Source organism: Salvelinus sp. IW2-2015, linkage group LG5, assembly GCF_002910315.2.
Source record: "Salvelinus sp. IW2-2015 linkage group LG5, ASM291031v2, whole genome shotgun sequence".
In the NCBI taxonomy this organism is placed as follows: domain Eukaryota; kingdom Metazoa; phylum Chordata; class Actinopteri; order Salmoniformes; family Salmonidae; genus Salvelinus; species Salvelinus sp. IW2-2015.
In genome coordinates this window covers 22,862,465-22,887,333 of record NC_036844.1, presented here as the reverse complement: position 1 = coordinate 22,887,333, position 24,869 = coordinate 22,862,465, and the positions used below count along the sequence as shown (strand labels likewise).

Below are 24,869 nucleotides of genomic sequence, written 5' to 3'. Positions count from 1 at the left end.
GGTATTATGACCAATCAGATCAGCTCTGAAAAAGATCTGATATGAAAAAATACCAACTAGTGGAAAAAATATCAGAATTGTGCTTCCCGTGTAAATGCAACTATGTCTGCTTGCAATTTTATACATAAATATTTTCTGTTGCTTAAACTAGCACCCCTGTATTAACTTATTTAGAAAAATCTGTAATGTAGTGTATAATTGAGGTTTGGAAATTAAGGGTGGCAGGTAGCCTAGCGGTTAAGTGCGTTGGGCCAGAAACCGAAAGGTCGCTGGTTACAATCCCCGAGCTGACTAGCGGAAAAAAAACTCATTATGTACCCTTCAGCAAGGCACTTAACCCTAATTGCTCTTGAAAGTCATTCTGGATAAGAGTGTCTGCTAAATAACTAAAATGTAACTGTGTAAGAATCAATGTAGCAAAGTAATACTCTGCATTACAGGTGTATTTCTGAAAATTGTTATGAAATAATTTAAACTTTACTATTTTTGTCTCAAAAAAAAATATTATCCACAGGACTTTACTGTTGGCAAGAGATAGACATTCTCCTTAGAGCCCAATTCTAACTTTGCATAGCCTCTCTGCAACTCTTTTCCTCATTCAGATCATTTTCACAGGGCTTCATTTTAAGTTGGCAAAGAGAGAAAAATCCCTTTGCTGGAAATACTTTAGATTTATATTAAAATGTTCATGGAATCTATGAGAACATTGAGGAGCAATTTCACATTTGCACTGACATCGAATTTCTCAATAAATTTGAAATCACAAATTGCCAAGGATTCCCTCTGTGCCCAATTATCCTGCATCAATTTCCCTGACCCCGTGGAGGACTGGTGAATTAATCATACCACTTTTTTTTTTTACTCACTCATGAAATACATAGGAACATGTTTGATAAACTAATCATACTTGCTCAGTTATACCCACAATGATTCCTTTCCTTTCACAAACTGATATAGAACCAAGTAGTATTAACCCAGGGAACTAAGCATTGTCGACGACACACAATATCTGCATAAAACGGTCACTATTCATTTTATGGCTTTGCCCAATATATTCATACATGGATTAGAAATGTACTACAAAAAACAGTTTTAGGTAATAGGAAGGAGAGGAATTTAGAACTATTTGATGCTTAGGGAATAGTCAGAATGGGCGGACTACACTGAACAAAAATATAAATGCAACAAAATGTTGGTCCCATGTTTCATGAGCTGAAATAAAAGATCCCAGAAATGTTCCATACACACAAAAAGCTTATTTCTCTTACATTTTGTGAACAAATTTGTTTACATCCCTGTTAGTGAACATTTCTACTTTGCCAAGATAATCCATCCACCGGACAGGTGTGGCATAAGAAGAAGCTGATTAAAAAGCATGATCACAGATGCACCTTGTGCTGGGTACAATTAAAGGCCACTCTAAAATGTGCAGTTTCATTACACAACACAATGCCACAGATGTCTCAAGTTGAGGGAATGTGCAATTGGCATGCGGCCTGCAAGAATGTCCACCAGAGCTGTTGCCAGATAATTGAATGTTAATTTCTCTACCATAAGCCACCTCCACCATTTTAGAGATTTTGGCAGTACTTCCAAACGGCCCCACAACCGCAGACCATGTGTACAGCTTCATGTGTTCGAGCGGTTTGCTGATGTCAAAGTTGTGAACAGAGTGCCCCATGGTGGCGGTAGGGTTATGTTATGGGCAGGCATAAGCTACGCACAAACACAATTGTGTTTTTAATCAATGGCAATTTGAATGCACAAAAAAAACGTGATGAGACCCTGACACTCCTGACACTTTCTTTTAAAGTGTCAGGATTCCCAGTCATTTGAACTCAATAGATTAGGGCCTAATAAATTGTATTTCAATTGACTGATTTTCTCAAATGAACTGTAACCCAGTAAAGAAATATTTGAAAAGTTGCACGTTGCATTTATATTTTTGATCAGTATATTTCAGCAAGGTTGAAGTGTTAGGATTGAGCTAGTTTGATACATGACTATTACATTCTATGCTGTGTCTTTTTGTACCACTAGCCATTTCATATATTTGACGAGTAATAATGCAACAGATAACATAATTGCACATATATATATATATATATATAGTATTTACACAAATACATTCTGTAGCTCCCACTGACAGTATTTGACCTTAAAAATAATTGTCTATGGACTTGTTCGCTCCAATCTACCAGACTGGCGTACCTGTTGATTGAACCACTGCAGGAAAAGGCTGAGTATTTAGAACAACAGTGCTCTCTAGTGGGGAATGAGACAGAAAATTGTTTAGGGGTCCGTTTGAGCCTTGAAGTCAAGTTGTGTGACTATAGAAAATGAAATAAAAAACATTCAGAGGATCTGTAGTGCAAAACATTGAAGACGATTTTTATTGTTCACAGTTAAACACAAGCAACTGCTTTTAAGAACTTTGTTTTTTTTGCCTTTTTTCAAAATCTCCAGCTCCAAAAGGAATCCCAGTTCAAGCTTTCCATTCAGTCCACGCTTGATTGTACCTTCTATCTTGGGTTTGTTGTAGTTCCTACTACTATACTGTTGGCATTAAAGTGGATTGTTGAACATGCTTTAGATAGCAAGGCAGAGGGAATAACAGCTGAAGTTCAGTGGACAACAGGATTTATGACCATTTAAACACATGGAAGAACCCAAAAGAAAGAGGCAATTCTGACTGTCATAGGTCAGTAGGACCAATAAGAATCAATTGGCAGAGACTTGTTTTTTCTTTTCTTTTCAGACTCACTGTAGCTATGACAAGAGGACACATGCAAACCTTTTATACAGCAATCAGCCCTTTTGAGAGACACCCAGATACCGAACTAGAATAGGAGCACTTGGTGAGGTCAATGAGTCATTTTGAAATGGTTGTATTCAATATCTGGTAAATGTTTGGCACTGTCTTTCTGTTCACTTTCGGTTAGTGAACTCGAACAGAAAATACTGCTTCACACAGGTTGATGTAATGCAAATGATTTGTCAGAACTAACATAACACGTGTGATTTAAAGTCAAGATAAGTGGTTATCATGAGCAACATTAGTTGCAGAAAGTTACAAGTACTTTAAGTATCATATTTGTCACTACTCATAAAAAAGCATTTCTAAATGATTGAAACATGACTTAAACATACACTTGCATGCATGCATACACACTCTCCCTCTTCAACGCATACTAAAGGTCATTTCTGTCAGGAACATAATGAAACCAGCATGGAAAAAAGCAATCCTCCTCCTATATTTTATCTACAATGAAAACAGTCAAACTCCCAGGTTCCTCCCCAAGCATAGCAGAGGAGTTGGAATCATTGACAACAATCTCATACTTGGCACAGCTACTCCCCAAGCCTTGAGGATCACACCACCCCAACCCACCTCCCTCATACAACATCAGTACAGGTGCTCAAGACAATAGCCAACCAAAACCAGGCTTTCATAACCATCCCTTTCTCACACCCTACAAGACTAATGAAAAGGCCCTCTCATACTTTTAGTGTTTTATACTTGTCTAACTTGTTTTGGACCCAATATGGCATATTCTTATAACTTCAAACAACAAATTTGGAAATAGGGTCTCTATTTATATGAAATTGTTTCCTGAAAATATAACTCCCAAATGTCTAAGTATATAAATGTCTAAGTATAACTGCAATCAGACCAGATATATAATGTGGTCTCTGCTGGTAGATTGTTAAATGACCTTATTTAAACCTTCATTCCCATCTTTAAATCTGGGATTAAATCAATCAGTGGGTCAAATCCTGTTGTCCACTTGAGGGAATGGGATAACACTGAATTTAACAGAGCTTTGTCTTCAACTCTTATGGTTCTACTGCTTGTAGCTCTTGCTCCAGACAACCTCTTCTCTCTCAGTTTGGTGTCTCTTTAACTGTGCTCTTGTTGTGTTTCGTTGTAGTCCATAATCCTAAATTGCTGTTTGGGTTGTGCTGCGCTGGCCGCTTCCCCTCCCCTTGCTCCTCCTATTTTCCTCCTAGGACTCTCCTGCTTGATAGCCCTTTGCCTGGTTTCAGGCGGGTGCTCCTTGGCAGGCACAGTGAGAGGGGCCCCTACTATAGAGGCAGGGACAGTGGCAAGGGTAGTGGCAGGGGTAGGGACAGGGGCAAGGGTAGGGACAGAGACAGGACATGTCAGAGCATTCCCCAGTGGGGGAAATAAGGGCTCCACACACAGCTCAGTCTTCAGGCCCTGTGAAAGGCCGGCCAGGTGGGGGGGCTCCTCGTCACACTGGCTTTCGCTCTTGTTCCGGAACAGCTCCCGCGCCCTCATGCCCAGGAAGCTGTTGGCGCTGGGGTAGGAGCCAACGGTGAGGGGGGCGGCGTCAGGGGGCAGCGGGGTGGCCAGGGGAGCATGGGGACAGAAAAAAGATGGCTCCACAAGGAGAGGCGGGGGGATGTCCTGGGTGCTGCTGGCGGAGTTGACAGGGGACGCTTTGGGTGGGTTGTTCGCCTTTGGTTGCCCTGGCAATAAAGTGCTGCCGTTGCCCCGTGGGGACTGAGATGGTCTGCTGTCATCAGACCACTCATTGGTCCCCAATGTGACAGGTCCATCTGGTTCCATGATACTGCCATTACCATAGCAACAGAGGAAAACATGGGTGATTACTTTAATATACATTTGGCTTCCAATGGCACAAACACACATTTCTGCATGTGCATTCACAGCAATAAAGTAAGAAAATGTAACTAACAGGTTGACTGCCATCTTACCTAGAGTCTATAGGAGCGCCAGGATCGGTACTGCTGCCCCCTGCTGCTGAGGCTGTGGTAAGGCAGGCATGACCCTCCATCTCTAGCCTGCTATAGAGGTGCAGCAGCTCCGTTTGCAGTTGCTGCGTCGCTCTCCTCTGGGCCTGGTACCTGCTCTCTGACGCCTGCAGCTCACCCCTGCACAGACAGATATGTTCATATCACATGCTTACAGAGACAAGCTGCTATGCTAATACATATATTTGTACAGAAAAACACAATCCAACTGCTTTGATCCAAATAGGTCTGAGGCCTTTTCCACCTTTAAACCCAGAGCGCACATACTTGGCCTGGCCCTTGACATCCTCCAGGAACTTCTTCTGCTCCACGATGAGGTGTTCCTTCTTGGTGAGCTGAGTCTCCAGCTCGCCCACCCTCTGCTGCGCTGCCTCCAGCTTCTGGCCCTGCTGCAGCAGGCTCTGCCTCAGCCTCTCAACCTCCTTCCCCCAGGACGCCTGCACCATCTGGGCCTCCTGCAGGGATAGAGAGATGGTGGTGGCGTGGTGGCGACTGTAAACTAGTTTGGTATTGTCTGGTATCTGTAGGTTGTTGTTCTTTTCCAAATACATACGTATGGGAACAGGCCTCAGACAACTTTTACTACAATGGAACACAATATGGAAGACGGGTATTCTCTCATGGTGGTTACAGAAAGAGAAATCCATAGCAACTTTTCACTGATTCAGATTCTACACATGCTGTCGAGTCGGTTATTTTCCCCCCCCCCGTCTGTGGCCCCCCCTACCTTGGTGTTGTCTGAGCCCGTATGCTGCTGCTGCAGTACATCCAGCTTGTGGGCCTCCCCCAGGAGCAGCAGCTGCTTGTTCAAGAAACTCATCTGCTGCTGGGTGCTCTCACTGGTGCTCAGCTGAAGAACACACATAACCAATCAGAAGGGAGACAAACACCCACAAAGCCCTCTGTTTGGTTGATTTATGGAAACAAAAAACAAGCTTCTTAGTCCTTTAATCTATGCACATAAAGCAGCTGACTGATACTTTACAGAGCAGAGCAAGGTGAGGTGCCTCACCTTGATGGTCATCTGGTTGAGAAGGTGCCCTGTGTGACACACCTTGTTGTTGGCTCTCTGTAGGTCTGCCTCCAGGTCAGTCATCTTCTTCTGATACTCATTCAACTGACTCTGGAGAGGACATTCCAGAGCAGAGAGAATTCAACACAGTGCATGGAAGATATGATATACAGTATTCTGTGTGTGTGTAAATGTGGTCATGCGTCTACCTGAAGTTCCTGGTTCTTGGTGTAGTAGTCGTCCCGGCCCTGCTGTAGCTGGCGGACCTGGCAGTGTAGTCTGGTGACCACGGTCTCTCTGTCATCCCACAGCTGTCTGCAGCGCTGCTGCTCCACCTGCAGACTCTCCTTCAGAGTCACCACGTCCACACTCTGCAGGTTCAGCTGGTCCTTCTTCAGGCGGATACACAAAACAGGGAGCCAGGATGACACACCACTCACTGTTTCTGAAGTAATCTACAATGTCATATGATTTAATAAAACATGTCCCCCCCCCCCTCCACCATATGCAACACAGAGGAAAACCTACAATAATCTACTGAACCCTCACATGCATGTGTGAGTGAGTATAACAAAGTCAGCGAGTGAAATGGGTCAAGAGCAGGCTCCTGCTTCTTTGAATGATAACCGCTTTCACAGTTAGGTAGGTTGGAATCTCCAAACAGATTTGAGCTGGTTCTGAGAAGCTACGGGACAAATCCAGGGAAGGGAGGAGCGTTCTTACCATAGCGTTGTTCTGCTCTTCCAGTGCAGTGGCGTTGATGACGCGGCGCAGTAGACGTCGGTTGCGGACGGCGTGCTGCTCCCTCTTGTAGCGCTCGTACAGCAGCTGGCTGTGCAGCAGGAGCAGCTGGCTACGCAACGTGTGCAGCTCGTCCAGCGGAGCAGAGCCTGGGGCAGGGAGGACAGGGTTTATGACCAGGAAAATGGTGTGGTCATAGACAGATAAATCAGGATAGACTGTATTTACACAGAGTGTACCAAACATTAAGAACACCTAATATTGAGTTGCTTGATTGTATTTCTGACCTTATTTCTGATTATTCCTACTCACAGTTCCATCTCTAATGCTATTCTGGGCTAAAATATCTTGAACATTGATTATTCATCATCTTTTATTAATGAATGAAAGCTGTATGACTAGTGCACTCTATGTAGTCAAACTAACAGAGGAAAGAGGGAACTGAGTAGGTGTACATAAAATATACTGGCTCCGGGAGCTTACATAAGCTCTTGGTGGAGTTGGCTTCACAATCACTTATACATTACTTATAAGTTGTATAACCAGGGGATCTTATTCAATTCCAATATTTGGCAAGCAGAGAGGGAGTTTTGGCCCAGACAAGGCTGTTATACAGTGCTCAGCAGCTAGAGATGGTTAAGACAGAGCCCCTTGTACCCATCCAGAGAGGATCTGATTCTCATATAGCATCTAGGATCATGTGAACTCTGCTTGTCTTTATTATTGCTATTCTACCTCCAAGGTACTTAATGAGTCCAGGTTTTTTCCAGGATCAAAAAGGGGCTTAGCTGGATGCCGTGTTTTTGGATTATTTTATTTTAAAATTCTCCATGACTGTCCAGATTTTACTTTGGTGATCCATTATCTTTTCTACATACTTTATATCAGGTTTTAGTTGTTTAAGTTTACTGAAGGCGTTTCCATCCCAAAAATGTATAATAATAAAATAAACGTTTCAGAAGCCCACCAAAGGATTTCAATGGCAGAAAAGTGTGAGCATATTGTAAAATGCCCTCTGTTTCTGTATGATGTAGGAAAACTACATTGTCGTCATTGTATGGTAAACACATCATGAGGCCTAAATAAGCTGAAAGCTTTCAGCGTTCCCCTGTTGCACTAGCTAGTCCAGTGTTCCTGCAGTGCTCTGGTGCTGGTTCTTTACCTCCAAAATGTGTCCAGTCAGCTGACTTGCTTGGCAAAGGTAAACTGTAAGAGAAAAAAAACAGGGGCAGCTCAACAGGGGCAGCATTGGGACAGTACATCAGACCCCATATAAAAGACCTGAATGGTAGATCCCGGCCTTCTCGACCCATCTCCATCTGGGCTTGGAGACACACTTTTGTGTGTGTAGGCCCTCTGTCCCAGTGAATTACATCCCTCAAACAGGGCATGGCCTGCCATTCATCTTTGGGGAAGATACTAAAGAGGTGGGGGGGGAAACGTGCAAAGCCAGATCGTTCTGCACAGAACGCCAACTCTGCTGTTGTATTATTGGCTTAGGAGCGAGGACGGTGTGTGTGTGCGTGCAGGAGGGGAGTGGAGTGTGTCAGACAATGCCTGTAGTTCTCCACTGAGCATTTCCTGTGGGCTAGGGCAATGGACTGGAAAGAACCCAGCCCAATTCCACACAGTGAGGTTCACATCACATACACTCGGTCTTCCCCTTGCCTCCAGCACATACAGCACACAGAAACCCATGTTCTTGGACTAGGTACTAAGGCAACCCATTATTAATGGTTTTGATATAGACTGATTGGCATAAAGTTGATCAGACAGTTGTGACCTGATAGATAGTAAAAGCTGGCCCCCTCACCTCTTGAGCACCTTGTCGTGGGTGTCACTGCCCTGCTGAACAAGGTGATCTAGCACCTCCAGGGGGGAAGCAGACACCATCCCCTCGCCCTCCTCCTCCCTGTCCTCCAGTCCCTCCTGCCGCTGGCACAGCCTCTCCAGGGCAGCTCTGCCCCGGGCTTCCGACGTCCTCCTCCCAACGAAGAGGGATGCAGCCCGGGGCAGAGCCAGGTCAAACAGGGCCTCATAGGGCAGGGAGGGGTTCTTCATTGGGCGGCTTGGCGAGAAAAGGCCACCGAACTTGGCCACCTCGTCCTCCAGGGCAGAGAGGCTCTGGTGGAGATGGTTTTGGATGGGGCTGAAAGGACACACAGGTTCAATAGACCAGGACTGGTCCAGGGCCGAGCCCCTACTACTGTCCCCATCTCCACCAATAGCCCCCTGGGTATTCTCCAGTGCATTGTCTGAGGTCGACACAGCATTGTGGGGGTCCCGGGGCGGCACGGGGCCGCCCAGTGGGGGGTTGAGCAGGGGCTTCTCCTGGGTACCTGTCAGGGTCTCGGTGGTGCGGTAGAACAGGGAATCAAAGCCCCTCAGGCCGGCCAAGTCCCGCTTGTCCTCCGTGATTTTCAGGAGCTCCTCTGAGATGGCAGCTGGTGAGTTTTTGGAGAAGTAAAACGGGAGACATGAGGCTTGTAGTGGAACAGGTTGAGTCATTGGTGACTATTTCTATGAAATGTACACACAAAAGTATATGGACACCGCTTCAAATGAGTGAATTCGGCTAGTTCAGCCACACCCGTTACTGACAGGTGTATAAAAATCGAGCACACAGGCACGCAATCTCCAGAGACAAACATTGGCAATAGAATGGCCTCACTGAAGAGCTTTGTGAGTTTCAACATGGCACCGTCATAGGATGCCACATTTCCAACAGGTCAGTTCGTCAAATTTCTGCCCTGCTAGAGCTGCCCCGGTCAACTGTAAGTGCTGTTATTGTGAAGTGGAAACAACGGCTCAGCCACGAAGTGGTTGGCCACACAAGCTCACAGAACAGGACCGCCGAGTGCTGAAGCGTGTAAAAATGGTCTGTCCTTGGTTGCAACACACACCGAGTTCCAAACGGCCTCTGGAAGAAACATCAGCACAAGAACTGTTTGTTGGGAGCTTTATGAGATGGTTTTCCATGGCCGAGCAGACACACACAAGCCTAAGATAACCGTGTGCAATGCAAAGCGTCAGCTGGAGTGGTGTAAAGCTTGGACTCTGGAGCAGTGAAAACGCATTCTCTGGAGTGTTGAATCACAGTTCACCATCTGGCAGTCCGACAGACAAATCTGGGCTTGGCAGATGCCAGGAGAACGCTACCTTCCCCAATGCATAGTACCAACTGTCAAGTTTGGTGGAGGAGGAATAATGGTCTGGGGCTGTTTTTCAGGCCCCTTAGTTCCAGTAAAGAGAAATCTTAAAGCTACAGCACACAATGACATTCTAGAAGATTAGACTATGGAGCAACTTGGTGGCAAAAGTCTGGGGAAGGTTCTTTCCTGTTTCAGTATGACAATTCCCCTGTGCACAAAGCAAGTTCCATACAGAAATGGTTTGTCGAGTTTGGTGTGGAAGAACTTGACTGACCTGCACAGAGCCCTGACCTTGGCTGCTTCTACAGGGTGGCCCCATCGAACATGGGGCCACCCATGAATTGGAACGCTGACTGCAAGCCAGGCCTAATATCAGTGCCCGACCTCACGAATGCTCATGGCTGAATGGAAGTAAGTCCCCGCAGCAATGTCCAAACATCTAGTGGAAAGCCTTCCCATAAGAGTGGAGGCTGTTATAGCAGCAAAGGGGGAGGGGGGGGCATCTCCATATCAATGCCCATGATTTTGGAATGAGATGGTCGACGAGCAGGTGTCCACATACTTTTGGTAATGTAGTGTATATGGTTCACTCTCATTTAACTGAAATGTTATGTCAACCTCATTTAGACCAGCTCACTCTGATTCTCAATCCTTGTACTCACTCTCTTCCCTCTCTGTCCTCTGCTGAAGCTCATGCTCCTTCATAAAGACTGACAGCGTCATGGAAACGATCTCACCACCACCACCTACATCTAGTATGCAAAAGACAGCCAATAAACATTGTTTTATGTAAAACAGAGAACATGGACTGACAATGTTTAAAAACCAAGGACTTTGTAAAAAGCATACAAATTGTAATATCCATTTTCACATTTTTTCATGATCACAGACCTCTGTTGATGACTTCTCCCCCTTTTTCAGGATCTCTGATTGGTTCCTGCCTCACCAGGCTGTGTTTGGCTGCTTCTACAGGGTGACCATCCTGAAAGTGAACAGTTGTGTTATTCGCAAGTTTAATTTAACAAGGAAGTCCTCCCAAGTTCTCTACACTACAAAAGGCCAGAATGCCCATTGTGGGAATTGATGTCATATTGTACCTTCTGTGGTGGACTGGTGGTGTTGGAGAGCAGGGGGATGATAGGGAAATCAGAGGGGGTGTGGGGTGGGGAGGAGGTGGCAGGAGTGCTGGAGGCAGGCGTGCCTTTGCCACCTGCTGACAGAACCCAGCAATTAGGAGAAAATAACAACCAAAATGTCATGTAGGATTAACACTAGAACTGCTAAAGCAGTCATTTTCACTGCTCATTAATATCTTTTTTTTTTTTACACCGTCATTTTTTAAGTTCCCCTCCATCCGTGACTTTTCCTGAATAAGTCTACATACTGTCAGTGTCAGAATATTAATATCACAAAGTTAGAACCAGTTTTCGGAGGGCATGCAATTTTTATTATAATTTTTATTTTTTAAATGGAATTCCCCAGGGCAGCTGTCTAGGCCCCTTACTTTTTTCAAACTTAAACTAAATACATACCATTGGCATTGAGTAAAGCCAGTGTGTCTACGTATGTCGATTACTACACTATGCACATCAGCAAGTGAAATCACTGCAACACTTAAGAGCTGCAGTTAGTTTTAGAATGAGTGACAAGGAATAAGTTCAACCTAAATATTTAAAAAACAAAAAGCATCGTATTTGGGACAAATCATTCACTAAACCACAACAATCTTGTAATAAATAATTTGGAAATTGAGCAAGATGAGGTGACTGAACCACTTGGAGTAACCCTGGATTGTGTACTGTCATGGTCAAAACATGTTGATACAACAGTACCTGAGATGGGGAGAAGTCTGTCCATTATCAAGCGCTGCTCTGCCTTTTTAACAGGCTCTAGTTGTGTCACACCTGGAATACTGTTCAGTCGTGTGGTCAGGTGCCACAAAGAGGGACCTCAGAAAATTACAATTGGCTCAGAACAGGGTAGCACAGCTGGCCCTTAAATATACACGGAAAGCTAACAATACTATGCATTTAAATCTCTCATGGCTCAAAGTGGCGGAGAGATTAACTTCATCACTACTTGTTTTTGTAAGAAGTGCACCGAGGTGTCTGTTTAAACTACTAGCACACAGCTCAGACACCCATGCATACCACCAGAGGTCTCTTCATAATCCCCAAGTCCAGAACAGACTATGGGAGGCACACTGTACTACATAGAGCCATGACTACATGGAACTCTATTCCACATCAGGTAACTGATGCAAGCAGTAGAATCAGATTTTTTTTAAACATAATAATACACCTTATGGAAAAGCTGGGACTGTGGACACACACACGGATGTTGTATTGTAAATATGTGATCGTGGAGTATTTTATTTTACCTTTATTTAACTAGGCAAGTCAGAGAAGAACAAATTCTTATTTTCAATGACGGCCGAGGAACAGTGGGTTAACTGCGTTGTTCAGGGCAGAACGACAGATTTTTACCTTGTCAGCTCGGGGATTCGATCTTGCAACCTTTCGGTTACTAGTCCAAAGCTCTTACCACTAGGCTACCTGCCACCCTATAGTAGTGGCCTGAGGGAACACATTAAATGTATTGGGTAAAGTGTTATGAAATGTCATAATATTTTAAACTGTTTAACTGCCTTAACGTTGCAGGATCCCAGGAAGAGTAGGTGCTGCCTTGGCAGGAACTAATGGGGATCCTTAATCAATACAAATAGTGTACACAGAAAAGTTGAAGACAGATCGTACGTCATAGTATAAAAGGTGTAAAGACGCATGTTGGGATCATTTTCTACAGCATGTTATATCATACAAATCAATATTGTTTATTCAATCTATATAAATCCCACAACACTTAATCCAGTCAAGGGAACCATTAGTTATCGACCTGATAAAGATGAGCAAAAAATAAATACTACGCTATTTTGTATACAAAAAAAGGGGGAAATTATATTTTATGCTAACACAACTGCTCAGAGAAATATTTTGTTTTGACAGGTAATATTAAAAAAAAAAAGATAAGGGTCAAACGTATTGGCACCCCTGTTTTCAATACACCCTGTGAGGGTAAAGACAGACTTTTTCTAAAATCTTTTATGAGATTGGAGAACACATTGGGAGGGATATTAGACCATTGGTCCTGGGGGGGCCCTTGGTCAACAGCATCATGAACTTTACCTTAACAAGTAGCCAAAAACCTGGTTGCCTCTGCCAGGAGGATGACACTTGGCCGCAAGTGAATCTTTCAACAAGACAATCATCCCAAGCACTAATCAAAATCCAAATAAATGGTTAATTGTCCACAAAACAAATCAACATTTTGCAATGGCCATCTCAGTCTCCAGACTTGAGCCTCATTGTAAACCTGTGGTTTGAATTGAAGAGGGCAGTCCATAAGAACAAATGAAGGATCTGGAAAGATTCTGTATGGAGGAATGGTCTAATATCCCTCCCAAAGTGTTCTCCAATTGAATAAACCATTTATCGCAAGGGGAGGGTGCTAGATTACTGAAAGCAGGAGAGGCAATCATTGACCCATATCCTTTTTATTATTACTTGTTAAACAATTTTTTTTAAAGCATACAAAATAGCTCAGTATTTGTATTATTTATTGTATTATTTTTTGTCCTCTTCATCAAGGGTACAAATAATGATGGACCTGACTATGTTGTAATATGATCCCTTGTCACCTGATGTGCTGTGGACGCGGTGGCCTGGGAGGTGAGAGGCACTATGGGAGAGCTCTTGGTTGGGTGACATGCCCCTAGAGGAAGGGGGAGTGGCCATGCCACACAGGGAGGAGGGACTCCAAAGTTCCTTTACCCCACAGGTGGAGTCGAGTTCACAGCTAGAGTTCTATAGGAAGACATTCAATGTTACAGGTTAAGTGATAATTACACATAATTATGCTTAAATGTTTGATAATGACAGATGTAGTATACTATAAAATTGTATCTGGAAATTAGGCTAGTGTTTTCCAGGATCTCAGTTTCCTACCAACGAATCCTCAGACAGACCCAGAGGGCTGAACAACACCAGAACCCCCTGCATGGGTGGCTCACAAAGAGAGGGACAGACAGTGTCGCCAGGGCAACCAGCCCCTGTGACAGACCACAGTAGAGTGGCAGGGCGGGGGCGTGAGGGAATGTTTTCTGCTTTCTAAGGCCTGACACCACCGCCTGCGCCGATGATTCAAAGCCCCCCCCCCCCCCCGCTCTCACTCTGAAGCACTCGCTCCCACCACTCTCTGAAATAAAGGGGGCGATTCATCGGACAGGAGGGGGGGAGGTGCAGTGGGATCAGGGACAATTGACTAACCAGCGTCTGACACAGCCAATATATCAAGTGTAAACAAACTCTGCAAAACAAGAAGAAGTGAATAGAGAAGCAGCAGATAGCAGTGGCTGCCCACTCAGGCTGACACTCTCCAACCAACCCTGTTTCCATCTAGGGACTAATCTGGACACAATTACTATAGGTCAGTGCAGTGAAATGTTGGGCAACAAAAATGCTGTGTGACTATATGTTACCTGACTTCTGGACGTCTGGGGGCTGCGATACAAGGACTGTGTCCCTGGGAGAGGGGCCAGGGACAGGGGAGGTGCCAGTGGCTGGTGGGGGGTAGAGAAAGGGGTTGAAGAGGAGCTTCCTGTGGGGAGGAGAGGAAAATAATCAAATCAGTCTGACTCACTGACTCCCATATCCATGTGTTAAATCTTCCATTCATTCACCATTGTTATCAACAACACCATCACCTCATGACAAGTCATAATTACAATCCAACTAATGCGTCTGGCAGCCAAACAACATTAGACACATTTCAGATGATTGATAGTCTGAGAATTCACGTGACTCAGTGAAAAAAAAAAACACAACACATTTTAGACATGAACAATGAACAGTGAGAACACCAAGCAAACTTATGACATTCCTATCCACCAATGGGAGGTGAGGGAGGGGGTGTGTTCTCACCATAGCTGTTGAGGAAGTCTGTGTAGGGGCTGGAGACGGACTCTTGTGGGCGAAGCTCCGGGTGGGGGTAGAAGTTCCCGGGCATGGTCGCATAGCCCTCCTCACACGACGCCTCCTTGGGGTCCAGAGACACTTTGGCACACTCTATAACGATGTCATGAATCTCAAACTTCTTCCACCTGCAGAGGTCCAGCACGGTCAATCACATTGAGGAAAACTATGTAATAATATTAATCTCTAATTTGTCAGCAGATAAGCGCTTTTTTTGGTTGACAGAATATGCTGCATAAACAAGTGAGTGAAGCTGGAGAGCTGTGATTGACTGACCTGGTGGGATCAAGCTCATGGTCTTTAGTTCCAGTCACTAGTTCTGGATGTATACGGACATGTTCCAGCATTGGCTGCAAAAAAATACATCGAAACATTTTGGGGAAAGCACAAAGGATTAGATCAATTTCTATGGGTAGAACATCTTCCTGAAGCCAAAATTAATAGAATAAAAAACTAAATTAAAGATTGCTCAAATGCAAAATCTCAAGTCTCACCTTCACCACTTCCTCAAAGGTGTCCACGTTCTCCTTCATGTTGTAGTGGGAGCGCAGGTAGGACACAAAGTTGCAGGGGTACATGCCGTAGAGACGGTGGAAAAGCGAGTAGATACTGGCGTGTAGGTGGATGAGGTACACCTCGGAGATGTGCCCTGGGGGAAGCAAGAGTAACATGATGTCAGGTCAGAGGCAGTGTGAACAAAAACAGTCCATCTAAAACCATGCATGGCTCTCAACCATTTCCAATATTTTTATTGTCTTCTATCTTAATAAAATAGCTCTTCGGAGTCTTTTCTCAGGGATTACCTGGGTTCTTCAGGTTCCAGGAAGCCAGGCGACCAAAGATGTCAAAGAACTCATACAGGTGTTGTTTGCCAGCCTGGGGGATCATGGGGAGCAGAGTGATCAACACCAGGACTCCAGTTATGAGGACCACCACGTCTAAATCCGTCTGTACACAACAGGAAGAAAAACATTCAACATTAGCATACATATGAAAGATATCCAGGACACTTGATTTAATAAGCTTGTCCTTCAAGTATTTTTTTATATATTTTATTTTACAAAAGCCGTCTATATAGGAGACCTCTGTGGCTAATGGCCCATCTTTCCCTCTTACCTTGAGGCATTTAAGCAGTGAGAGAAGCAGCGGGTAGCGGGCGATCTTGTGGATCCAGGAAGGCTGCTTGCGGACCACGTGGCCTAGCAGGGTGAGGGTAGGCAGCCGGCAGGCCTGTTTGGTCATACACTCGTTCATCTTGTCCAGTAGGTGCTGTGGTGGGTAAATGAAAAACATTGAGCTATAAGACAATCATATGCATTGTGAAACAATGAATACATGAGTTTAAGTTATTGAATTAACATCTGATCAAAAAAATGGGGTTACAGTCTTTGGCAATATAAGGTGATGGTGGGGTTCGGCAGATCTCACCTTATCATGTGGCTCTCTGACAGAGGAGAGAATATGAATGGCCTGGGCCGAATTAGTCTCCAGGAAGTAGTCCACCAGTCCATTCAGCAGCATGGCCCCTCGCTCTGCACAGAGAGGAGGAAATATTTAACGTAGTCCCAACATCCACATTATGGCTGCATAATTGAAATGACCAGAGCCCTCTAATACAATCAGAGTACAGGATAAAAGGCTAACTGTCCAAGTCCAAAAACAACTTATTAAAAAGCCAAGTTATCACCAGTGCTGAGATTCTCATTGATAAGGCCTTTAATCTCCTCCAGTTGGTGGATGTCAGAGGACCCCAGGAGAGGGAGGAGGTCCCCTACATTGGGCTGCTCTCTCGCCATGGTGACAGTGGTGGAGGGGGAGGGGGGGTCCCAGTCGTGTCTCTCACAGTGTCCTGCTGCCCTGCCTGGAGGGCTCCCTGAGCCTCCGGCCAATACAGTCTCCAGGCACCACTACAGGACAGAGCAAGCAACAGGACAGGGTCAAACCTGACTCAACACAAGTCAGAGAACTTTAGTGATATGTAGGTTATTAGATACAACTTCACACCGCCGGGATTCTAGAAAAGCATCAATTGTATTAACATATGAATATGACCCTCGTAAAGCCTAATCTAAAAAAAAGTCATACAGAGCACAGACAAAATGAAGGAAAATAGCAATGTTATTAATGGCACTTAGCCTACTGTAGCTAGATACATATTGGTATTATTAGGTTTGTTACAATGTATCTCCTAATTGCTAAGGGTATAAATAAGGCCACCGATACGTACACAGTGTGATTTTAATATAGCCATGAGAAATCTAGCACAATAGTTTCAAAGCAGTGAAACACTGACAAATTCAAATAAATTTAATCGGACCACACTTGGCCCAATGGAACAGACAAAAACACAATCTTAGTTATCTCTGTGCCCACAACTTAAACAACCATGCTTAATACAAGAGTCAGAGAAGATAATCTCCTCTCCAGCTAACAGTGGTTTGACATAATATTCTGAGTGTTCACATAATATCTCTCCATCTCAGTGACTCAAACTTTCAAAGGAAAATAGGCCAAAGGAGGCATCCAAATCTCCAGCTGACAAGTGGGCATAAATAATTATGACAGGCAGGTCAATATCACCCGGATGTCAATCACCCATGGTCCCTGGTGGGTAGAAGCGTTGGGCCAGTAACCTAAAGGTTGCAAGATCGAATCCCCGAGCTGACACCACAGCCACCGCACCTCTGATTCAGAGAGGTTGGGTTAATGCGGAAGACACATTTCAGTTGTACAAATGACTAGGTATCCTCTTCTTCCTATATGTGGGAAAAAAACAGCAAGCATGTTATTGTTTTCTTAACTCCTACTCCCATTCCAATGACAGCATTACCTTAGAGGAGGAAGGCTATAGGCCTAACCTATTTCTGACACTCCAGCTTGAAACTAGGCTACTCCCATTTTGATCTTTATGGTGTCAGTGTGTGGCCCTGCTGAGAAGGCAGGCACAACTGTTAGCCTATAGACTACTCTGTTACTGAGGTTCTCCCCCACTAGTCTCCCAAGGTATCAATTAGCTCCTTGGTCTTAGCATTGGTCTAGGGTTTTAATATTTTTTTTGTTTTACTTTATTTAACTAGGCAAGTCAATTAAGAACAAATTATTTTTCATGTTGGCCTACACCGGCCAACGCAGGGCCAATTGTGCACCGTCCTATGGGACTCCCAATCATGGCCGGTTGTGATACAGCCCGGATTCGAACCAGGGTGTCTGTAGTGACGCCTCTAGCACTGAGATGCAGTGCCTTAGACCGCTGCGTCACTCGGGAGCCTAACGGGTGTGTTGAATTAGGGTGTTTTCAAACTTGCAGGGCCAGAGCCACAGTCAGTGGCACAACCAGGAACAACCCTCAGAGTGACCTCAAGCAGCAGCAGCTCTGGAGAACACAAAGAGCCTTTATGCATCCCCATGCACTTCCATGTAAACACTGGAAATTACATTTGGCTGTGTGCAAGCCGTTAAGCGCCACCCTCATTCTCTCACAAATCATTTCACAAACAAAATCCATTTGAAGCCTGAGGCTAGATCTATGGACTCAACTGGACTAGGATTTTATAATAATTCTGTCATTGTTCCCTAGTCCTCAACACAATCTGCAACAATGGACCTGATTTTTTAATTTCACCTTTATTTAACCAGGTAGGCCAGTTGAGAACAAGTTCTCATTTACAACTGCGACCCGGCCAAGATAAAGCAAAGCAGTGCGACAAAAAACAAAAACAACAGAGTTAGGCATGGAATAAACAAACGTACAGTCAATAACACAATAGAAACATCTGTATACGGTGTGTGCAAATGAAGTAAGGAGGTAAAGCAATAAATAGGCCATAGTGGCAAAGTAATTACAATTTACACTGGAGTGATATGTGCAGATGAGGATGTGCAAGTAGAAATACTGGTGTGCAAAAGAGCAGAAACTAAAACAAATATGGGGATGAGGTAGGTAGTTGGTTGGATGGGCTATTTACAGATTGGCTGTGTACAGCTGCAGCGATCGGTAAGCTGCTCTGACAGCTGACGCTTAAAGTTAGTGAGGGAGATAGAAGTCTCCAACTTCAGTGATTTTTGCAGTTCGTTCCAGTCATTGGCAGCAGAGAACTGGAAGGAAAGGCGGCCAAAGGATGTGTTGGCTTTGGGGATGACCAGTGCAATATACCTGCTGGAGCTCCTGCTACGGGTAGGTGTTGCTATGGTGACCAGTGAGCTGAGATAAGGCGGCGCTTTACCTAGCAAAGACTTAAAGATGACCTGGAGCCAGTGGGTTTGGCGACAAATATGTAGTGAGGACCAGCCAACGAGAGCATACAGGTCGCAATGGTGGGTGGTATATGGGGCTTTGGTGACAAAACGGATGACACTGTGATAGACTGCATCCAATTTGCTGAGTAGTGTTGGAGGCTATTTTGTAAATGACGTCACTGAAGTCAAGGATCGGTAGGATAGTCAGTATTACGAGGGTGTGTTTGGCAGCATGAGTGAAGGAAGCTTTGTTGCGAAATAGGAAGACGATTCTATATTTAATTTTGGATTGGACATAAGTCGGGAAGTCTAGCCAGACACCTAGGTATTTGTAGTTGTCCACATATTCTAAGTCAGAACCATCCAGAGTAGTGATGCTAGTCGGGCGGGCAGCGATCAGTTGAAGAGCATGCATTTCGTTTTACTAGCATTTAAGAGCAGTTGGAGGCCACGGAAGGAGTGTTGTATGGCATTGTAGCTTGTTTGGAGGTTTGTTAACACAGTGTCCAAAGAAGGGCCAAATGTATACAGAATGGTGTCTTCTGCGTAGAGGTGGATCAAGGAATCACCCGCAGCAACAGCGACATCATTGATATATACAGAGAAAAGAGTCAGCCTGAGAATTGAACCTTGTGGCACCCCCAGAGACTGCCAGAGGTCCGGACAACAGGCCCTCCGATTTGACACACTGAACTCTATCAGAGAAGTAGTTAGTGAACCAGGCAAGGCAGTCAGAGAAACCCCGGTTGTTGAGTCTGCCGATAAGAATACGGTGATTGACCGAGTCGAAAGCCTTGGCCAGGTCGATGAAGACGGCTGCACAGTACTATCTTTTATCGATGGCAGTTATGATATCGTTTAGGACCTTGAGGGTGGCTGAGGTGCACCCGTGACCAGCTCGGAAACCGGATTTGCATAGCGGAGAAGGTACGGTGGGATTCGAAATGGTCAGTGATCTGTTTGTTCACTTGGCTTTCAAAGGCTTTAGAAAGGCAGGGTAGGATAGATACAGGTCTGTAACAGTTTGGGTCGAGTGTCTCCCCCTTTGAAGGGGGAGACACTGGAAAGCGGTGGGATGACCGCCGCTTTCCAATCTTTAGGAATCTCAGACGATACGAAAGAGAGGATGAACAGACTAGTAATAGGGGTTGCAACAATGGCAGCGGATAATTTTCCAGATTGTTTAGCCCAGCTAATTTGTACAGGTCCAGGTTTTGCAGCTTTCTTAGAACATCAGCTGTCTGGATTTGGGTGAAGGAGAAGCAGGGGGGGTTTGGGCCAGTTGATGCAGGGGTGGACTTTACAGTGTCCCAAAACTTTTTGCAATTAGTGCTGCAGGATGTTTGAAAAAGATAGCCTTTGCTTTCCTAACTGACTGTGTATATTGGTTCCTGACATCCCTGAAAAGTAGCATATCGCAGGGACTATACGATGCTAGTGCTCAGGAGGGAGGATAATGAGTTAGTCTATTGCACTAAATAGCCAACTGCAAAGGGACACCCTATCTAGCCTAGTAATGCAACTTGTATCATAATTTTGAGTAGTACAGTAGCTAGGTACCAAATACAAGATAATGTTATGTTATTCCTTTTTATTTACGGTTGCATGTGATGAATTACCTATGGCCATCTAGTTATACAACAGAATATGCCTACAAGTAGGAATGTACTGTACCTGTAATATCAAATACGAGATATAACGTTAGCTAGGTAAATTAGTATCTATGACGCCTACGCCTCAAGCTTTGCTCAAAATGTGATACAGAAAGCAGCTGCAAGATTGCAAGAAGTTGCAGCTGAATACAACAAATATAGCTAGCTAGCGAACGTTACATCATTCACCTGTAACTGACCATGTAAAAATCACTATGCAGTCAAACGCAAACTAGCCAAGAATTCTCAACTACAGTATCGAGGAGTTGAGAATTATTGGCTAAACGCTAGCTAGATGTGTCGCCAGCATGCAGACTACTGTAGCTAGCTAACGTTATCTGGAACGACCACTTACTGTCGTAAACAACTCAGGAGGAACAATGGGCAGGGCTCGGTTTGTTGTATCCGAGTATTTTACATTAGTTAATCTTGGCAAGCTGAAAACTATTTCAACAGATGCATGGTCATAAAAGTAGCTAGCTAGCTATGACTCAAACCATTATTGTCAGCGTCTACAGAAATATAATTAACGTTAGCTGACAGTCCAAACAAACAAGTCATTATAAACAGCTACGGCGAAGGGAAACAAAACATGCATTTGACAGTCATGAAAGAGCATCAGAAACACATAATAATGCCCACGCCTTATATTAATGACATTTTAACATCTGAAATTCACCATTATATATTTAAGTACCTTAATACATGGACCTGTTTACCTGTCAGAGTCGCTGCACTCCACAGGGCGCCGCCATCTTGAACACCTCACAGCCCCTTCCTCTGCAAGCAGCCTCCGCTGACTCGCACGCAAAGTAATCCCTGAGACATTCAAACTCTGCAGTTGCACACTGCCTAGTCTATTTATCTAAATAACGCTACAGCTACGCTTATTCAAATTTATCCATTCTGCTGTAATCATATTTTAGTGCACCAAACTACTAATTTCCTCACTCTACGAGAAATTAAGCATTGTTTTTCTCAGGTGGAGGGATGAGTTTATATGTAATGCGTTTTCGCGTGACTCAGGTAGTGAGCGCATGCGCTCAACAGAATGGACGCATTAGGAGCTATCTGTAGCACTATATTGAATAACTCCAATATCATATCCCATTCTCACCTCACAAATTGAAATATGCAACACAGAAATATTTTCAAAATGTTAGCTGATGGTGTTATTAGCCTACTTAGGCATATTTATACAGATCAGATTTATACAGATTACCCAACATAAACCAAGCATTCCACTCAAAAGCAGTTGAACTACTTTTTGGGGCCCATCAATATGATTTCCTTGACTACCGTTACTACAGATATGATTAAGAAAGATTTGTGAACATCAATCTAATTCAGGAGTTCCCAACCTATTTCACACAGGGTCCCCTATTGCACAACCTAAAAAATTGCTGGAAAGAGAGAAGACATGGTTTTATGTTTATATAAAACTAGGCAAGTCAGTTAAGAACAAATTCTTATTTACAATGACAGCCTACCAGAGAACAGTGGGTTAACTGCCTTGTTCAGGGGTAGAAGGACAGATTTTTATCTTGTCAGCTCTGGGATTCGATCCAGGTACCTTTCTGTTACTGGCACAACGCTCTAACCACTAGGCTACCAACCACCCGRAAACCATGCCTCCCCTCTTTCTAGCCTCTTTCTATTAGCTTTTTATAGACACTTCATTTTATTAACTAAATTGTGTCCTGAAAAGTGCAAAGTAGGCAAGGGATAAAATACACAGTCCTGTTAACCTATTAGAGTTGCTGCAGTCCACACGTGTTATGGAACGAACATTGGCAGTATGAGACGACAGGTAGCCTAGCAGTTAGAGTGTTGGGCCAGTGATCGAAAGGTTGCTAGTTTGCAATATCCTAGCCGACAAGGTGAAAAATCTATTGAGCTGCTCTTGGCCCTTTGAGCAACGCACTTAACCCAAATTGCTTCAGGTAGACCCTGGCTTTGACCCCACTGGGATATGTATAATACATATATGTGTGATATAGGAAAAACATAAGCAACCACAAACATTTTCTTGAGCAAGTAACCAAAAGGTTGCTGGTTCAAATCCTGGTCCTGACAAGGTGACAAAAAATCTGCCACTGTGCCCTTGAGCAAGGCATTAAACCCCAATTGCTCCAGAGACGGTGGACAATGGGGACCCTGGCTGTGACCCCACTCTCTGTGGGTATCTCTGGGGGAGTTGGGTTAGACATTTACACTACACAATTACGTGTAACAGGACAAATGTAAGCACCCCCCAAATTATTATTATCATCATCTTAGGTACATTTCTATTGTGGGGCCGTAATTGGATGACTTTTATTTTGATAGCGGATGCTGTTGAACCGGGACTGACCACAGGCACAACAGTCTCTTGCACTCCCTCACACATAAGCACGAACACAACACACCACATGAATGCTGCAACTGGACACCTATTTATTTTACAACACTGTGTCTATTTAATATTGCACAATCTATTACACAATTCCCCGGCACGTGTAAATATCTTACTTCAATTCGTTTGAGTGCCTTCTTGTATTATATTTGAGCTCCTTTTAATCCTATTTCTATCCATTGAGCTTACATTTTTTGTACTCTTTTATTCACTTAATTAGCCTACTATTCTACTGTGGTTGCATTGTCAAGAGGTAAAGATGCAGGTAAGAATTTCGTTGCACTGTGTATTCCACATATATCATATATGATTAATAATCAATCTTGAACTTGAACTGTTGCTTTGGGTATAAATAGCAGGGGTTGCTGGGATAGCTCTTCAGTCTATAGTTTGGTGCCATAGTTCTGCTGATGTTATTTCTCCTTATATTTAATTTGTCCCCTGAAGTTGAGTGGTTGCTCTAATTAAACCTTGATCTATATCGGGTATTCGCAGAGTGCATTTACCCTGCCTGGGCTTATATAGGGTGGCAGCTGGCTGTTCTTTCAAGAATGAAAGCTAACAAACTACCACCACTCATGATCTACACGCTAGACTAGAGACTTGTGAAGGCTCTATAGAGTTAGATAGAGGACTTCAGATGGATAAAACCTATTCTGGCATGGACGTCGCCATTGAGGGCTTCAAGCATTTTAAAGTAGTCAACTGGGTGGGACTTCCTTTGGGTTAAGGCAGGATCACATGATTCCATCCGGGTCATTAGGAGGGATCAGCCAATTAATTATACTAGCCAGCAAACACTAGGCACTCTTTCAGTTTATTTGCCAACTGAGTAGTAGAAAATTGACTACTTCGACAAGTAGACTCCCTCAATGGCGCTCCCCGTGCGCTCACAGACGTCAGAGTGGGACAAAAACAAACATGATATCTGTGTAATTCTCTATGTGAGGGTCCTGCATGAGAAAAATGTATTGACGAGAAACTGCCACGTGATGTCGCAAGTGTGCCTCTACACTTCATTACGGTGTGAGTTCATGCACTTAAATACTCGTCTTGGCAAGATTCAGTATATTAGTGTAGTTTACAAAGATGACATTCATTGTTTTACGGTTATTGTAACACAAAATAACTTATTTTTATTTGTTTTATTCAAAATAATATTTTCATTATTTTCAACGCACTGATCCATTAAGATACATATGTATGACAGTTTGGATAGAGTAGACCTACTGTCTGACAAAAGTTATGAGAAAAAAAATCTAGGCTATGTCAGTAACTGATGGACAGGTACACAAAATACAGTCCAGTGCAAACAAGACTGTGTAAACATGAATAATCTGAGACTGGTTTGGTGTGTGTATCTATGGAGGAGCTGGTGTCTAGTTTGCTTATTTAAATCTTAAATCACCCAAGACTATGTATTAACAATTTTATTTACACAACACAGAGAATGTAACGACTACTGTAAATCTTGTAAATCAAATATTACAAGTTGTAGGCTAATGAGTGAAACTTTTGGATTGGATTTCTTTTTGTTTCTCTAATCGATTTTAATAGTTGTAAAGTATTCTGTAATTGGTGAAATTACCTTTGTTCCTTCCTATTTGAAAACCATTATATGCCAAACAAAATATAATCACGTGAGAGACATGATGTTCAATAATTATTTCAATTTATTTGTGAACTGTTTGAAACGTAAAATCGTTTGTAACAGTTCGAGGAGCTGTGTCAACATTCATATATGTTTTTTCTACGCAAATTGCCACCTGCGAGTTGGCGCTCTCATTGGTTGAAACCACAGTCAGATTCCAACACAACACTATCTGATTGAAAATCAGGGAGGGGAGCAAA

The 24,869-nt window shown here is 43.7% G+C and overlaps 1 protein-coding gene across 5 annotated transcripts; it reads right to left on the bottom strand.

Moving 5' to 3' along the window:
• Window positions 1–2,365: 2,365 nt before the first annotated feature.
• Window positions 2,366–21,479, bottom strand: LOC111964075 (hamartin). 5 transcript variants are annotated; one of them, XM_023987762.2, is made up of 22 exons: window positions 21,321–21,479; window positions 16,423–16,642; window positions 16,164–16,267; window positions 15,852–16,004; window positions 15,539–15,683; window positions 15,230–15,384; window positions 15,012–15,085; window positions 14,685–14,863; window positions 14,243–14,361; window positions 13,403–13,568; window positions 10,803–10,918; window positions 10,597–10,687; window positions 10,368–10,457; window positions 8,367–8,997; window positions 7,716–7,759; window positions 6,536–6,702; window positions 6,022–6,204; window positions 5,813–5,923; window positions 5,528–5,650; window positions 5,068–5,255; window positions 4,744–4,920; window positions 2,366–4,598 (listed from the first exon to the last, which is right to left on the bottom strand). In XM_023987762.2, the coding sequence occupies exons 2-22, from the start codon at window positions 16,529–16,531 to the stop codon at window positions 3,902–3,904; spliced, it is 3,822 nt and encodes a 1,273-aa protein (XP_023843530.1). In that variant the 5' UTR covers window positions 16,532–16,642; window positions 21,321–21,479; the 3' UTR covers window positions 2,366–3,901. The 5 variants fall into 5 exon arrangements, with proteins under 5 accessions (XP_023843530.1, XP_070299709.1, XP_023843529.1 ...); XM_070443608.1 differs by having other exon boundaries at window positions 16,423–17,491; window positions 21,343–21,479; XM_023987761.2 differs by having other exon boundaries at window positions 21,343–21,479.
• Window positions 21,480–24,869: the final 3,390 nt, after the last annotated feature.